At 55.6% G+C, this 16369-nt stretch overlaps 1 protein-coding gene across 1 annotated transcript in view; it reads left to right on the top strand.

Annotated features, from left to right (window-relative positions):
* The window catches only part of SDK1 (sidekick cell adhesion molecule 1), an 880998-nt gene that overhangs the window by 753693 nt on the left and 110936 nt on the right, over window positions 1-16369 (top strand). The window contains exons 18-20 of the mRNA XM_058680763.1: window positions 5105-5220; window positions 6558-6750; window positions 12501-12599. Of these exons, the coding sequence (XP_058536746.1) occupies window positions 5105-5220; window positions 6558-6750; window positions 12501-12599 (408 nt within the window). The remainder of the gene's footprint in view (window positions 1-5104; window positions 5221-6557; window positions 6751-12500; window positions 12600-16369) is intronic.

Genomic DNA, 16369 nt, shown 5'->3' with positions numbered 1-16369 from the left:
GCTGCACTGCGGTTTGCTTCCGCTCCCACAGGGCAGAGAACATTAGGCTGTTTGCTCTCTGGGGTGATTCCAGAGTGCCTGGAGACATCATACAAGCTTTTCTGTGAACAAACACGTGGGAGCAGGTTGCTGGGTCGTATGGCTGTGAGCGTGCTGGGCTCTGTGAGAGGCCCCGGCGGGCTCTGCACTGCTCCTCAGCCTCAGCACTTGGTGGCTGTCTGCGTGGCTGTCTGCCCCGTCCAGGGAGGCTCTGCTTGGAATCACTGGGGATGTTAAAGTCCCCAACGGAATGATGTAGAGGATTTCTTCATCTGCTCCTTTCTTATCATATATATATTTTTTGCCCATATTTGGGGTTTTTCTCTTCTTACTAAGGAATTTTCAAGTTCTTTATATATTGTGAACATAAATCTCCGCTGGACCTTTCTTGTCTCTCAGCCGTGGTCATCCCCTTAGCTGCTAACTATCACAAAACACCAGCTTTCTATTTTGATACAGTCAGGCTAATCATTCTTTCTTTATGAATTATATCCTTGGTATAATATTTGAGAGATGTTTGCCTCACCCAATGTCACAACCATTTTTTTCTGGCAAGTTATATACCCGGGACTATGTTGAAACCCAGGCTCATTCTGGGTCAGTTTACGGTGTGAGGTGTGGACCCAGGTTCATTCTGGGTCAATTACGGTGTGAGGTGTGGACCCAGGCTCATTCTGGGTCAGTGTACGGTGTGAGGTGTGGACCCAGGTTCATTCTGGGTCAGTGTACGGTGTGAGGTGTGGACCCAGGTTCATTCTGGGTCAGTGTACGGTGTGAGGTGTGGACCCAGGCTCATTCTGGGTCAGTGTACGGTGTGAGGTGTGGTGTGGACCCAGGCTCATTCTGGGTCAGTTACGGTGTGAGGTGTGGACCCAGGCTCATTCTGGGTCAGTGTACGGTGTGAGGTGTGGACCCAGGCTCATTCTGGGTCAGTGTACGGTGTGAGGTGTGGACCCAGGCTCATTCTGGGTCAGTCAGTGTACGGTGTGAGGTGTGGTGTGGACCCAGGTTCATTCTGGGTCAGTGTACGATGTGAGGTGTGGACCCAGGCTCATTCTGGGTCAGTGTATGGTGTGAGGTGTGGACCCAGGCTCATTCTGGGTCAGTGTACGGTGTGAGGTATGGACCCAGGCTCATTCTGGGTCAGTTACGGTGTGAGGTGTGGACCCAGGCTCATTCTGGGTCAGTGTACGGTGTGAGGTGTGGACCCAGGTTCATTCTGGGTCAGTGTACGGTGTGAGGTGTGGACCCAGGTTCATTCTGGGTCAGTGTACGGTGTGAGGTGTGGACCCAGGCTCATTCTGGGTCAGTGTACGGTGTGTGGTGTGGCCCAGGCTCATTCTGGGTCAGTGTACGGTGTGAGGTGTGGACCCAGGTTCATTCTGGGTCAGTGTACGGTGTGAGGTGTGGACCCAGGCTCATTCTGGGTCAGTGTACGGTGTGAGGTGTGGACCCAGGCTCATTCTGGGTCAGTGTACGGTGTGAGGTGTGGACCCAGGTTCATTCTGGGTCAGTGTACGGTGTGAGGTGTGGCCCAGGCTCATTCTGGGTCAGTGTACGGTGTGAGGTGTGGACCCAGGCTCATTCTGGGTCAGTGTACGGTGTGTGGTGTGGCCCAGGCTCATTCTGGGTCAGTGTACGGTGTGAGGTGTGGACCCAGGTTCATTCTGGGTCAGTGTACGGTGTGAGGTGTGGACCCAGGTTCATTCTGGGTCAGTGTACGGTGTGAGGTGTGGACCCAGGCTCATTCTGGGTCAGTGTACGGTGTGAGGTGTGGACCCAGGCTCATTCTGGGTCAGTGTACGGTGTGAGGTGTGGACCCAGGCTCATTCTGGGTCAGTGTACGGTGTGAGGTGTGGACCCAGGCTCATTCTGGGTCAGTTACGGTGTGAGGTGTGGACCCAGGCTCATTCTGGGTCAGTTACGGTGTGAGGTGTGGACCCAGGCTCATTCTGGGTCAGTGTACGGTGTGAGGTGTGGACCCAGGTTCATTCTGGGTCAGTGTACGGTGTGAGGTGTGGACCCAGGCTCATTCTGGGTCAGTGTACGGTGTGAGGTGTGGACCCAGGCTCATTCTGGGTCAGTGTACGGTGTGAGGTGTGGACCCAGGCTCATTCTGGGTCAGTGTACGGTGTGAGGTGTGGACCCAGGCTCATTCTGGGTCAGTATACGGTGTGTGGTGTGGCCCAGGCTCATTCTGGGTCAGTTACGGTGTGAGGTGTGGACCCAGGCTCATTCTGGGTCAGTGTACGGTGTGAGGTGTGGACCCAGGCTCATTCTGGGTCAGTGTACGGTGTGAGGTGTGGATCCAGGCTCATTCTGGGTCAGTGTACGGTGTGAGGTGTGGATCCATCCTGACTGGCTTCTAGCCCTCCTCCTTCTTTCTCTCCCCACATCCCCCCTTTTTTTCTTTTTGGTTTTACATACCAATGTCTAATTTCTCCAGCACCGTTTTTTGGAAAGACTATCTTTCCATCAAGCGTTGATAAAATAACCTGACTGATATGTGTGTAATTTCTGTATGTCCTGAGAAGTGTTCACGGGCTCAGTTCTCTGTCACCACCCAATGTGTCCGCCCACTCCCCAGTCATACCCAATATTTAAATCAAATATTTAATTAGTCTGGAAACCACATACTGAAGGCTCTCTACTTTTTTCTTTTCAAAAATTGTTTTAGTTACTTATATTTCTATATAAATTTTCAAATCACATTTTCCAATTGTAAAACATAGCTTGCCACAGTTTCGACCGGGGCTGCAGCCACTCACCAGCTTGGGGGAGAACTGTCTGTTTCCTGTATTGTGTTCTAGTCCATTCTTATAGAATGACAACCACACCCCCCAGGGCCCAGCTCTCTACCTCCGTGCCACATACCTTTCAGAATACAGATCTGGTAATGCGTTGTTCATTTAATTTTACATTTCTGTACGTTTCAATTTCTCATTGCTTACTGCTCATGTTTACAACTGTACTTGATTTTTGTTCTGAATTTGCTCTTGTGTCCTGTAGTTCTGCTGGTGCCCTGGCTGGTTCCGGGAGCTTCTCTATGGCTGTTCCCTGTTCCCTATTGCTGTCTACTAGACGGGCAGGCGTGTTATCCTTCCACAGAAAGGCCTCCCTGCGTTCTGACCTGCTGGCCCCTCATCTCCTTTCCTGGCACGATTCCCTGACTTGGACTTAGAGCTCAGTGACCGTGAGAGGCGTGTTCGCTGCGTTCCTGCTGTTGGGGGGTGGGGAACCGGGAGTGTTCCGTCTTCAGTGTAGCGTCAGCGCAGACTTCCACAGATGGCGTTAACAAGCTTAGCGAGTCCCCTCACATTCCCACTCTGCTGGGAGGTTCTTGGGTTTTTTTTTTTATCATGATTGAAAGTTGAATATATCAGACATTTTTTCTGAAAAAAAACATCCATTTTTTTTCTTGATTCTGTTGGTTTGGTAAATTACCTTGAGTGATATTCAAAAAGTTGAGTAAGCCTTGCATTGGCAAGACTATACCCGACTTAATAAGTGTTATAGATGGTGATTTATATGTATATATATGTATATATAAATTGCTGGATTTGACTTTCTGATATTTTGCTGATAATTTTTCAAATTTGTGTTCACAAGAGATTTGGATTTGTCACTTGGTCTTTTTTTTTTTTCCAACTGTCTTTCTCTGACTTCGATATCAGAGTGATGCTGCTTTTCAGCCAGTGGTCATTTATGTTTCGGATGCTTGGGGATGTTCCCTGTGAGACGCGCCAGCTCGTGCCCGTGTCCCTGGGTGGGACACAGCCTCCTGCGGGCCTGCCCTACACACCTGCACTCAGCATGCAGGATGACGGGCTTGCCCTCAGCCAATGGCCAGGCATCCCTGGTTCCAGTCTGGCACTCCATCACAGGTGGGCAGCACCCACTTCCCTCGCCTGCCATGGACCTGTGCTCATTGCCAGTCCACCGACTCTGGGATGTTGGGGAATGGGAGGTGGAGCAGTGGATGGAGGGGCCAAGGAGGGTAGCGCTTGAAAAAGTGTCCCCTCAGGGCTCAAGGAGGATGTGCAGGCCCTGCCTTAGGAGCTGCGGCCCCGAGCCAGGGCTGGGGAAAGTGTGCCTATGAGCCGGGCCCTGCTCTGGACCCGGCAGGCCTGTCTCGTCTCCTCCATCTGGAGCAACGGGATCCTATGGACTTCTGTGCCTTGCTTCAGACACAACAGCGGGATGACCCACTGGGCCAGACCCAAGGGACAGGACACAGGCGTATCAACCCTGCAGACCAATGCGGAGCCCTGCCTGCTCCCGGAAGCTTCCCATTTCCGGGTGCTTAGACGAACATCTCCAGTTGCCCTGCCTGCCCCACCCAGACTCTCCCTGCATAGCCATGTCTGGTCTGCTCACCAGCATCATACCAGTAGCCAGGTTTGGTCACAGCACCAACTTGCATTCCTCCTCCTCCAGTCCTTCTGGACGTGGGACAGGAGCAGCCTGTATGCCTTCCAGGCAGGGCCATACCTGTGCTGTAAGCATTTGCAGAATGGTTCACCCACTTGAAATTTCATAGGCATCTCTCCCAGAATGTGTGTTCGCTGAAGACGGCACTTGCAGGTATACCACTGGTGCCAAAGCTATTCAGTAAGAGATCAACAACAACAAAAATGCAAAAATCATTTCCCCAATTGACCAGCCAGGAGAAATCTGATCTCCCGATGAATAAACACCCTCCGACTGGGCGCTGGGGGGATGGCGGTTGTGCTTCCTTCTGGATTTCTTTATTTTCACATAAGGAACCAGGTTTAGCTTGAGAGATAGTGGTACCTGATGGCAGGGGCATTTCGGGGTAGCTCAACTGTTGGGCAACCGAGAAGGAAATGAGAACATTTGCCTGCTGTTCCTTTGTTCTGTGGGTGAGGACTTGGTCTAGTGTAGACTTGTGCCTGTGCTGTAAGGAGTCGCCCTCCGGAGGCCGGCAGTGGCCAGGGTCCCTGTCTGCCCAGCTCTCGCTGCCCTGTGGGCCGTGGTCACCTGCGACCAGCGGATGCCAGCTCATTTGCCTTCTCTTCCCTCCCTTTTGGCTGCCTGGGAACAGTGCCTACCGCGCCCCCGCAGAACGTGCACGCGGAAGCGGTGAACTCCACCACCATCCGGGTCCTGTGGAACCCGCCGCCGCAGCAGTTTATCAACGGCATCAACCAGGGATACAAGGTAGGTGGCGGGCACCGTGGTCCGTAGACTCCCAGTGCCGCTCCCCTTCGTTAAGGAGCCAGGGCCTCATCTTCACCTTCATCGTGGGACGATTCCATTTATGCAAGCTCAGAAACTGACCCTGGTAGTGGTCCAGAGGCTGGCTCTTCGGGAAGGGGCACCTTCCCTGCCCGTCCAGTGGGCGCGCTCCACATCAGGTGCAGAGAAGAGACGGCCTCAGAGCTGGGCACAGTGCTGTGAGGGTCCCCCATCCCCTCCTGCTGTGGCTGGGGCCAGGGGGCTCAGGGTGCTGCCCAGGCTGGGCTGGGGGCACAGCCCAGCACCTGCCAGCCAGCTTTGGTGTGACTGCGTGTGTAGGCGTGGACAGTTTCCAGGGCTGTGGGCGCTCTCACCATGTGGGGTGGCCGCTCCTGGCTGGATTTGAAAGCCCAGCTCCCTGGAACCAGCTCCACGTTGGGCGATGCCCCCAGGGACGCCCTTACAGGGAAGGGATTCCCCTGGTTTGTGCCATGCTTGGTGGCTTCACGTGGCAGGAGGACTGTGTCTTCAGACGCCCAGTTCAGTCTTCTTTGCCAATACTTGTTTGTCTGCTGGAAGGCAGACGTAGCTGGCCATGTGCCCTTCATTCCCTTGGAGACAGCTCCAAGCAGCTTTTTGGAAGGCAACTGTGCTGATCCCAGAGCAGCTGTACCTTCCGGGGCGCACTGCAGCATGACACCGGGCGACTTCAGAGCCCACCGATGGCTCAGGGGTCAGCTTGATCTGCGTGGACGCCTTGCGGTGTGGCACCTCGACTTGGGCACCGTGTTACTCCCAGCACGTTTGCTGTCACAGGAATATGCACTTTGATCTGCTTGTGTGCTGCCTTTCTGGAATGTTATAACCAGTCTTGAGTTCTTTTCAAGATGCTAGTGTGATACAAAGTATGGGACTGTTCCTGTGGGCTCATTATTTTGGATTCTGAGTAGAGCCGGTGCCTGTCTGGAAACATGTGTGTTAGAGAAAGAAAGAGCAACAACTGTCCTGATTCTGTTGAATTAAGAGCTGGGCTACGCGTGTTACACGTAGGCTTATTCTCTGACGCGCGTCAGCAGAGGCCGAGGTCTGAGGGAGTGTCCGTTACTCTAAGGTGAGTTGGCGCCGCTGTCGCTGTGTCTGCGATGCCTGCACAGCGCATGGCCGATGAGATGTAACGTGTGCAGCCGGAGCAGCAGATGTCAGCTCTATGACTCTGCTTTCTTTGAAGGTGTGTTAGCTGCAGAATAAAGTCCTGACGTGGATGGAGGAGTGAGGAAATGCAACCCAAATGACACCTCTCTCAACCCGCTCCATCCCAGCTTCTAGCCTGGCCACCCGATGTCCCTGAGGCCGTCACCGTGGTCACCATCGCCCCGGATTTCCACGGAGTCCACCACGGCTACATCACCCACCTGAAGAAGTTCGCTGTCTACCTCACCTCAGCCCTGTGCTTCACGACGCCGGGCGACGGGCCACCCAGCACGCCGCAGCTTGTGCGCACGCACGAAGACAGTGAGTACTCCCCGCCCCAGCAGCCTCCCCAGTGCTGGCGGGCACGGCCGAAGGGGGCATGTTCTCGGAGCACTGGTACCCGGCCTGCCCTACCCAGAGCCTGTGAAAGTCACAGTGCGTGGAGCTCCGGAGAGGTGTGGGCCAGAGGCAGGAGCTTGGAGAGCAGGTGGGAGACTCTAGTCCTGCCTCTGCCCAGGGCCAGCCTGCTCTCCCGCAGCGCTCCCACTGCTCAGCCCCTGGTCTGCAGGAATGCCTCCCAGCCCGTGCACTGAGATGTTTTTATGTAGGGAGGTTTGTTACAGTGATTTGTGATGGAAAAAAACCAAGAAAGGCCATGAGATGCTCTCAGTGGGGAGAGCTGGAAAGTCTGGGCTGACAGTACAATGAATATTGTGCAGTTTTTAAAACTACAGAATGTGGAAGATCAAAAATTTTGAGGGAAAATGGTCATAATATCATTATGTCAACTTCAAAAAAAATCATATGAGATGGAAATCTTATCAAAACACATTTATCGGGAACTGGATGAGCCAGGAAAAGACGGTGCCGGACCGGCTGCACCGTGAGGTATCTCTGGGGGGCAGGATTGTGGGGAGTTTTACATCGTGTGGGTCTCCCAGGGTGTGTACTGCCTTTATCAAAGTAAGCAGGACGGTAAATAAGACACGGCTCAACTAGCTGCCCCACAGCCGGGTGCAGGGTGAGGCTTGGCCTGCTGTGCCCGTGCTGGGGAGGGCGCTCCCTGCTGTGCCCGTGCTGGGGAGGGCGCTCTGTGCCCCCCCCCACTGCTCTCCCTGCTCAGGTGCCCTGCTTGGCCATGCTTCCTAACAACACAGAGCTCAGAGCCAGCCGTGCCCCCCTCGCCCTGGTTCTGTGTCCCGGCTGCCCCCACACCCTGGCTCACCGTCCTCTCTGCTTCCCTGTGCCTCTTCTCGTCTGTCTCTGTTCCATCGTTCTGTCTTTAGTCTCCCAACTGCTTTTCTACAACACGCACTCAGGTCTTGCTTGCTCCAGTCAACACTCGGAGACTGTACTGACGCACTGAGTTGCCCCATGCTCAGATGCCTCTTTCCCATGAGCATGGACCATTGCTTGGAGTCCCTGACCGCCTGGGCCTGGCTTCCACCCTCCCACGTGGTGGGGGTGTGAGTCTAACCCGTTTGTCCAGCTGGTAACAGGAGAAAGGAACCTCAGCTGCCTAGCCTCTGAGCCTGAAGACCCCCAGGTCCACAGCAAAGGGAAAGCAGCCTTGCCTGTTGTTGTTGGGTCCCAGGAGAGCTTAGCACTCTCATGAGCGAGCCGCTGTCTGCTGCTGTGTGCCTGAGCTGTCTGGGGAGCTGGTTACGGATCTTTGTTTCTCTTGCCTTGTTTGCAGAGTCTGGAATTTCTAGTGCAGATGGCGCCCAACTTAGAGTGGTTCAACCACAAGCCTTCAAACTACAAGTTTTCAAAGTGGGGTGGTGCAGTAGTGACAGGCATTTGGTAGAAACCACGCTGTGAGCTTTGCACTTTGGTCTCCTGAGCTGACCGGAGTCAGTCTGCTCTGCTTTACCCTCGTGGTTGTGGAAACATTGAACACTGCATGACATGCTGTGCCCCTGGGCTGGGAAGCTGGCAAGGTGGTGTGTGTGAAGCCCGTCTTGACTTCTGATGCCTTCATCTCACAGTGGGCTCGTGGCGAGTGCAGGAGTGCCTGCGTCATGTGGAGAGCGGGTGGTGGGAGCAGGAGTGCCTGCGTCATGTGGAGAGCGGGTGGTGGGAGCAGGAGTGCCTGCCCCATGTGGAGAGCGGGTGGTGGGAGCAGGAGTGCCTGCCCCATGTGGAGAGGGAGGGTGGGTGGTGGGAGCAGGAGTGCCTGCGTCATGTGGAGAGCGGGTGGTGGGAGCAGGAGTGCCTGCGTCATGTGGAGAGGGAGGGCGGGTGGTGGGAGCAGGAGTGCCTGCGTCATGTGGAGAGGGAGGGCGGGTGGTGGGAGCAGGAGTGCCTGCGTCATGTGGAGAGGGAGAGCGGGTGGTGGGAGCAGGAGTGCCTACCCCATGTGGAGAGCGGGTGGTGGGAGCAGGAGTGCCTGCCCCATGTGGAGAGGGAGGGTGGGTGGTGGGAGCAGGAGTGCCTGCGTCATGTGGAGAGGGAGGGCGGGTGGTGGGAGCAAGAGTGCCTGCGTCATGTGGAGAGGGAGGGCGGGTGGTGGGAGCAAGAGTGCCTGCGTCATGTGGAGAGGGAGAGCGGGTGGTGGGAGCAGGAGTGCCTGCCTCATGTGGAGAGGGAGGGTGGGTGGTGGGAGCAGGAGTGCCTGCACCATGTGGAGAGGGAGAGCGGGTGGTGGGAGCAGGAGTGCCTGCCCCATGTGGAGAGCGGGTGGTGGGAGCAGGAGTGCCTGCGTCATGTGGAGAGGGAGGGCGGGTGGTGGGAGCAGGAGTGCCTGCCCCATGTGGAGAGCGGGTGGTGGGAGCAGGAGTGCCTGCCCCATGTGGAGAGGGAGGGTGGGTGGTGGGAGCAGGAGTGCCTGCGTCATGTGGAGAGCGGGTGGTGGGAGCAGGAGTGCCTGCGTCATGTGGAGGGCGGGTGGTGGGAGCAGGAGTCCCTGCGTCATGTGGAGAGCGGGTGGTGGGAGCAGGAGTGCCTGCCCCATGTGGAGAGCGGGTGGTGGGAGCAGGAGTGCCTGCGTCATGTGGAGAGGGAGGGCGGGTGGTGGGAGCAGGAGTGCCTGCCCCATGTGGAGGGCGGGTGGTGGGAGCAGGAGTGCCTGCGTCATGTGGAGAGGGAGGGTGGGTGGTGGGAGCAGGAGTGCCTGCACCATGTGGAGAGGGAGAGCGGGTGGTGGGAGCAGGAGTGCCTGCGTCATGTGGAGAGCGGGTGGTGGGAGCAGGAGTGCCTGCGTCATGTGGAGAGCGGGTGGTGGGAGCAGACACCCCTGCCTGGTCCCCATCTTCCACTCTTCTGAATGCTGTTTTGTTGTTGATGTTATTGAGTTGAGGTCATTCCCACAATTGCTAACTTGTGAATTTTTGCTGTGGATGGATTTCTTTTTTTTCTCTTTTCACATACTTTCTGTGTCTCTTGATACAGGCTTTTGGTTTTCTTGGGTTGTTGAAATGTTGGATTATATTGATTGATTTTCAAATCTTGACAACCTTGCCTACTTGGGATAAATTCCACTTTGTCATGGGATGTAATTCTTTCTCTATGCTGTTTGATTTAGTTTGCTTATATGTTGTGGATGATTTTTTTTTTACTTTGTTTTGAGGCATTACTTGATTTCCACTGTAAACATTCAATGGCTATGAATTTCTGCTTCGTTGCAGCTTTGGCTGCATCCCACATATGCTGATATGCTGTGCTTTCGTTTTCATTCAATTCTCTCTCTCTCTCTCTCTCTCTCTCTATATATATATATATATATATATACACATATACATATACATATATATTTCCTTTGAAGCTTCCTCTGATTATTTAGCAGTGTGTTGTTTAATTTCTGTATTTTTGGAGACTTCCCAGTTGTCCCCTTGCTGTTAATTTCTAATTTGATTCTGTGATGATCAGGGAACACAGTTTGCAAGAATTTGGTTTGTTTAAATTTGCTTAGGTTTGTCTGATGGTGTAGGATTCCACCTGTGTTTATGAATATCCAGTCTTTCTCTCTCTCTCTCCCCCCCCTCTCTCTCTCTCTCTATATATATATATATGATTACCTCTCAATCATAAATCTAACAGGAAATGTCAAAAGTAATATTACGACCTTAGAATTTTCTAGTTCAATCCCTGTTTGGATGGGCTTGAAAGAATAGAGTGTCCTTGTAGACATGAAATGCCACTTTTTAAAGAAGATTTATTGGAAAGGCAGATATACAGAGAGGAGGAGAGACAGAGAGGAAGATCTTCCGTCTGATGGTTCACTCCCCAAGCGGCCACAATGACTGGAGCTGATCCAATCCGAAGCCAGGAGCCTCTTCCAGGTCTCCCACGCAGGTGCAGGGTCCCAAAGCTTTGGGCCGTCCTCCACTGCTTTCCCAGACCACAGGCAGAGAGCTGTGAAATGTCACTTTAAAAGGGTACCAGGGAGGCTGGATTCAGGTCTGGGGGCTGGAGCTCCTGTTTGTGTTCCTCATGTATCCGCTGGAAGCAAAGCCTGGGTGCTGGAGGAGTGGGCTCCACTGCTCTGGCCAGCGGTGCCGCTGCCTCCCCGCCCAGCAGGCCTGCCTTTGCAGGGCTGCAATGAGTTACGAGCTCACTGAGAGGGGCAGGAAAGAGAAGCAGAAGATATATTTTCAGTCGCGACATGGCCAGCTGGTTCCAGCGGAGCTGGAGAACTGCGTACTTGGGCAGAAATCCGGGCAGCAGAGGCCCTGAGGATGGGAGAGAAGCATAAAGCTTTCTGTGCTGCGTCGATGGAGGAGCAACCGTCAGTTCAGAATGTGGTTCCGGAAGCGCACAGTCGGGAGGCTGGGACGGCTGTAACAGCCATTGCGTTCCGCCGTCCTCCATGCCAGCGAAGTGAAATGTGTCAGCCTTTGAGCCTTTCCTTCAAAAGTCTTCTGAAAATTCCAGCGGATGAGTATGTCTTTTCTGAAGCTGTTGCCGTTTTTGAAAACTTGCAAGTTGCTTTAGACGACCCTGGGCTACGAGGACATGTGCAGCCTGCTCTGTGCCCCCCGCCCCAGCCCCGCGGGACCTTCCCACGCACCTTTCCTGTTCCGGCTGCTTGCCTGCCCCACACAGCTGAGGCAGGCTGGGGAGTACCAGTGTGGGGATGTGCCTCTTGGTCATACCCGCACCAGCATCGCCCCATCCCTGCCCAGTCACCCCTTAAGGCAGACTGGCTGTAGCAGAGCATGGAGCACGGAGCTCTGTCTAGTCTGCAGGGGACTCGCTGACCGTCCTGGTGGCCCGTGTGGAGTTAGGACAGCCTCAGGGCTGCTGGACCGACCGCTGACGGGCTGGGGCCCGGGCGCCCTCACCCCACACGCCTCTGCTCCTGCTGATGATCGGCGCTTTCACAGCGCCAGGGCCGCCTAGCACTTTGGTGTTATTGCACTGTGTTCTCCCAGTTGCCTTGCAGTTGTTTTTATTTTCCTCATTTCACAGATGACAAAGCCAAGGTCTGGCCAGTCTCACGGCAGAGCTTGTGCCAGGGCAGGCAACCCCTGAGCCCAACACCGACTCCAGTGCTTTGCACAGGCTGAAGGGGTGCGGGGGTGCAATGCAGAGAAGCTCCTGGAAGCCTGGGGGAAGGAAGCCCCTGTTGCCAGAACTTTCTCAGTGAGCGCTGTACCCTGGAATCCCTAGGAGAGCAGTGCGCGGGGCAGGTCAGCGAGCAGGGTGGTGGGATCTGCAGGCAGCTCACCTGCCTCTGCCTGTCACAGGGGCCCCACACCCGCAGGCCAGGGCCGCGGACACCTGTCCAGGGACGCTCTGCAGAGCTGCTGCTGGCCGATCCAGCCGGCCTGCCTGCTCCTCGTCCAGTAGATCAAGGACAAGGGCAGGGAAGGGGCTGCGCGTACATCTCCCGCCGCAGCTGCCTCAGCTCCCCGTGTGGCTGGGACGCAGTCAGGCACCATCATCTATGTGGTGACAGCTAGGACGCCTTGAATGTCCTTGTCCCTTCTGCGTTTCTTCTGAGGCTTCCTGCAGCGCTCAGCTGGCCCCGGCTCCCCACCTCTGCCCGTCGTTTAGAACCTTCCACGCGGATCGGATCAAAGGAAGATGGGGCTGTCGTGTTAACAGATACCTTTATTTTTAATTGGTAGAACCGGGGGCTGTGGGACATCTCAGCTTCACAGAGATCCTGGACACGTCCCTCAAGGTCAGCTGGCAGGAGCCCCTGGAGAAAAATGGCATCATTACAGGTGAGTGTTCCTGTTGTTCAAAAAGAAAAACCGTTTGTCCTGGCAAAGATCCCCTCCGCAGCACGTGCTCAGAGGGGCCTGTGCCGTGGCCTTCAGGAGCGTAACTGCCAAGTCCTCCGGGCCCCGTGGCAGGCCCCGCGCCCAGGGCTGCATCCCAGAGCTGGCTCGCTCCTCGCGTGTCTGTAGCACCAACCTCCACCTTCCCTTTACTGTCTTCTCACGCCATGGACGTCTCTGGCTGCTGGTCATTAGTCATTTCGTGACATATCCACTTCCCTAAGTCCCATAGTGGCGTGCAGAGGAGGACACTGAGGCTCCTAGAGGACCAGGCCTTTCCTGCATTCAGCAGGTGCACACCGACAGCCTGGCTGTGGGAGGAGACCCCGCCTCCCACAGTGAACACGGTGCCTCCCAGCACGAGAGACAGGCCAGCCTGGAGCCGGGGGACTGGCTGTGATCTGTGCTCTGGCAGTTACATTGTCCCCAAACCTACACAGATCAGTTCAGAACAGCCCTGGCCGTCAGGGTCCAGGGGTACTGGAGAGGCGAGTGACTCCTTGACACCAGTGGTTAGAATCTTACAAGGCCAGCCAGTGACTGCCTTAGGTCAGTGAATTCCTTTTGATAAGGGACAGGCAAGGACACCTGTGCTAAGGGAGACAGACAAAGCGCCTGGGCCCTGAGGTTTGCTTCAACTCGGGAACTGAATGAGCCCCGAGTTCGGGAGTGGGGCTGTGTGGCAGAGAGGGGCAGACAACTGCCTGTCCCGCACACACACCAACCCTCGCCTGCTCCGCCGGCTCAGCCTGCCGACACGCTAGGTAGGAGGCACGTTGACAGGGGTCTTCTCTCGTCACAGACGCACACAGCTGGCCTGCCAGGCCCTCCAGAGCACACTGCACGCTTCAACCTTGCGAAGCTCAGAGAAGGCCAAGAGCGTAATCCTTCAAGTGGAGCCAACATTTCCTGGCGAAGCAGCGGTTGCCAATACTTCCAATTTATGATCATCTGTTTGTACACACTAATAGGGCTTAATGAACTCATTTAGCTGTTTAATTTAAACAAAAACCTATAGTTAGGGGCAGGAGCCTGTTGTTTATTGTGGAGCTTGACCTCGGAAGCCCTTGCTTTGCCATTCGATTTAGCCAAGCCATGTGTCGCTTTCCCACTGAGGCTAGGGTCAGAGGTGACCCCACTGCCACCAGCAGCAGAATCCGGGCCAGAGCCTCAGGTGGGCACGGTGCTCCCCAGGTAGCCGTGCTGTCCCTGCCAAACTGCAGTGTGCACCCCATGTGTCCAGGAGCTTGGAGGACACTTGCAGCCCTGACTCTTGGAGGCAGCCATAGAGGGGAAGGGCCTGCCAGAGCTGAGACAGTGTACCTGTTACCGTGGGAGCCAGCCACCACCAGGTACCTGAGACCCGTGCCCCGGGTTAGGCTCTGCTGACGGCGGTGTCCACCCATGCCATACCCAGCGTGCCCAGGAGGCATCCAGCAACACCCCCGAGTCAGTTTCATGCAGAAAGCAGAGAATACAGAGATCGTCAAGGAAATCTGGGCGCATGGACCAGCAGGGTGTCCAAAATCCAGCTTCAGAAGGGATCCACGGGGCACCCCTCTGTCCTCACAAGCCTCCCAGTCTATTCTTACAGCGCAGTCCTCTGCCCTGTGCCACTGGGCAGCCCGAGGGCCCAGCTGGAGGCCTGGCTTTATCCACCAGGATTCTGGGCAAGAAGCCCCGTCACCTCCATTTTAATTCAGGGCCTGGAGTAATGGGGCGGTGCTGAGCAGGCGGCCTCACCCCACCTGGTAAATTGCACATGGCGCCCCTCTTGTAAATTTCAGTGTCTCCCAGTCTCTTCGCGTAAACTCTGATTTATGAGGGCCAGGATGCAGACAGACAGTTTGTGATTGGATGTACTGCTCTCTTGTAGAGAATTTACTTCACATCAACAGAAAATTATATCTGAAGCTCCTGGGTCGTCTGTCTCAGTTAGGCAGCCGCGGGGAGCAGGGAGGACGCCCGGCTGGAGGCAGCCCCGGGCCCTGGCTGCCGGCTCCAAGCACTCTCCTCTCGTTCACAGGAGCCAGATGAAACACGCTCTGGCCAGGACTGCCGGCATCCAGCAGGCCCGTCCCCCAAAAGCTGCATGTAGACTGGAGGGCCGCTCTCCTGCCCGTGACCGTGCCCGGCCATCTGCGGCTCCTGCATGGCGCTTTCCCTTCGCGGCTGTTTCTCCACTGCCTCCCAAGCAGCTTCAGGCTCTCGAATTGTCCATTTGGTCTTCGTTTGTATCCGTAACAGTCTGAGCAGACCGCATTATCAATTTCGATGCTGATAAATCCTGGTAGTGCTGAGCCTGCTGTAGGTGCCAGAACGGCTGTGCCTCTGCTCTGGGTTGACACAATGAACAGGATTGTAGTAAATGCTGATGAAGAGCAGCTTTTACACAGAGAACGTTTTCTGGCAGACCAGGTGGAAGTGCTCAACCGAGCCACCACTTCTAGTGCATTCAGAGGTCACCCCGGGTACCGGGCAGCTAAGAGGCTTTCCAGCCAAACCATCCCCGTGCCAGGGCAGATCTCGGGTTCAAGCAGGCAAGTCAGGGTAGGCAGAGAGGGAGGTGCTGTGGCTGGCAGGCAGAGGGGCCTGGCTGTGCAGCAGGCCTGCTGGTTTCCAGGCTTAATTTCCTCCTTTGTAGAATGGCGCCAACTGGGCCCAAGCCCCACAGTGTATGGCCAAGATCAAATGCGTAAATGCCTGTCGTGTGCTGAGAACGCAGCTGGGAATGCTGTGAGCATTCTCCGAGTGCTTGGTGACGTTTGGGCTCCCCCACCCCGTGAGCTCGCCTATGCGGCTGTCCCCCACCCCCTTCTGAAGCAGCCAGAAAGAAAGGGCTGCCAGGGAGCACCGTGCCCTCAGGACCGATCCATTGAGAGTGAGTGGCTCGGCTCCAGCTTGGCAGGAGAGGGGCACAGGGTGCCAAGATCCAGCACTGAGGCATGAAGCTTGGTCCAGCTGCCTATCCTACACAAAGGAGACCAGGACGGTGGTCCCCGGGGACTGGGGCAAGCGCCCAGAAGCCGGGCGCACCACAACCAGCACCAGGCTCCAAGGCACTTAGCGGAGGGCCGTGGCCAGGCCCTGGTGGCTCTGTGCCCGGGCTGTTCCCATGTGCGGTCGGTGCTGCCCGGGCACGGAGCTGCGGGCACGGTGAGCACGGAGTGGACTTCGACTTTTTCTTTCTGAGATAGTAAAGTCCTCCGATGCTGTCCTCTGTACGGTCGTGGGCCTGCAAGGGCGCCTTCCAACACTGTTGATTGCTTTTATCCAAAAGAGGGGGCAGCGGAAAACGCGTGTGCGTGCCAGTGTCCCCGGGTGATTAGCTGAAGGTAACGAGCCGTTGTCCTCCGGCCTGGGCCCATGAACGCTGTCACCTCGTCCTCTTCCAAAGCCCCCTTTAAGCACCCGCTAATCATGGAAACTGTCCTCCAGGGCCCTTGATTCAGGAATTAGCTGGATGCTTTTTGTCTCATTATGCAGAATCCAAGGTGGAGTAAATTGTGATCTTGATGAGCTGTAGAGAACATGAGAATTTTGAAGGGAAGCAGCGTATTCAAAAGCGGAGAGGCAGGGCGGGGCACCCACTCCAGTACAAGGAAACTTTGCCAGGCGCAGCGCTTGGCCGAGCGCAAGGTGCACAGCCGTCCCACCCGGGCATTGTCACGTGCAGGGCAAGTGTGGCTGGAGGGCCCTGCCATGGGTGCTGC

Source organism: Ochotona princeps, chromosome 24, assembly GCF_030435755.1.
Source record: "Ochotona princeps isolate mOchPri1 chromosome 24, mOchPri1.hap1, whole genome shotgun sequence".
NCBI classification, from domain to species: Eukaryota; Metazoa; Chordata; class Mammalia; order Lagomorpha; family Ochotonidae; genus Ochotona; species Ochotona princeps.
The sequence above is the reverse complement of the archived record's forward strand: the minus strand, read 5'-3'. Positions and strand labels throughout refer to the sequence as shown.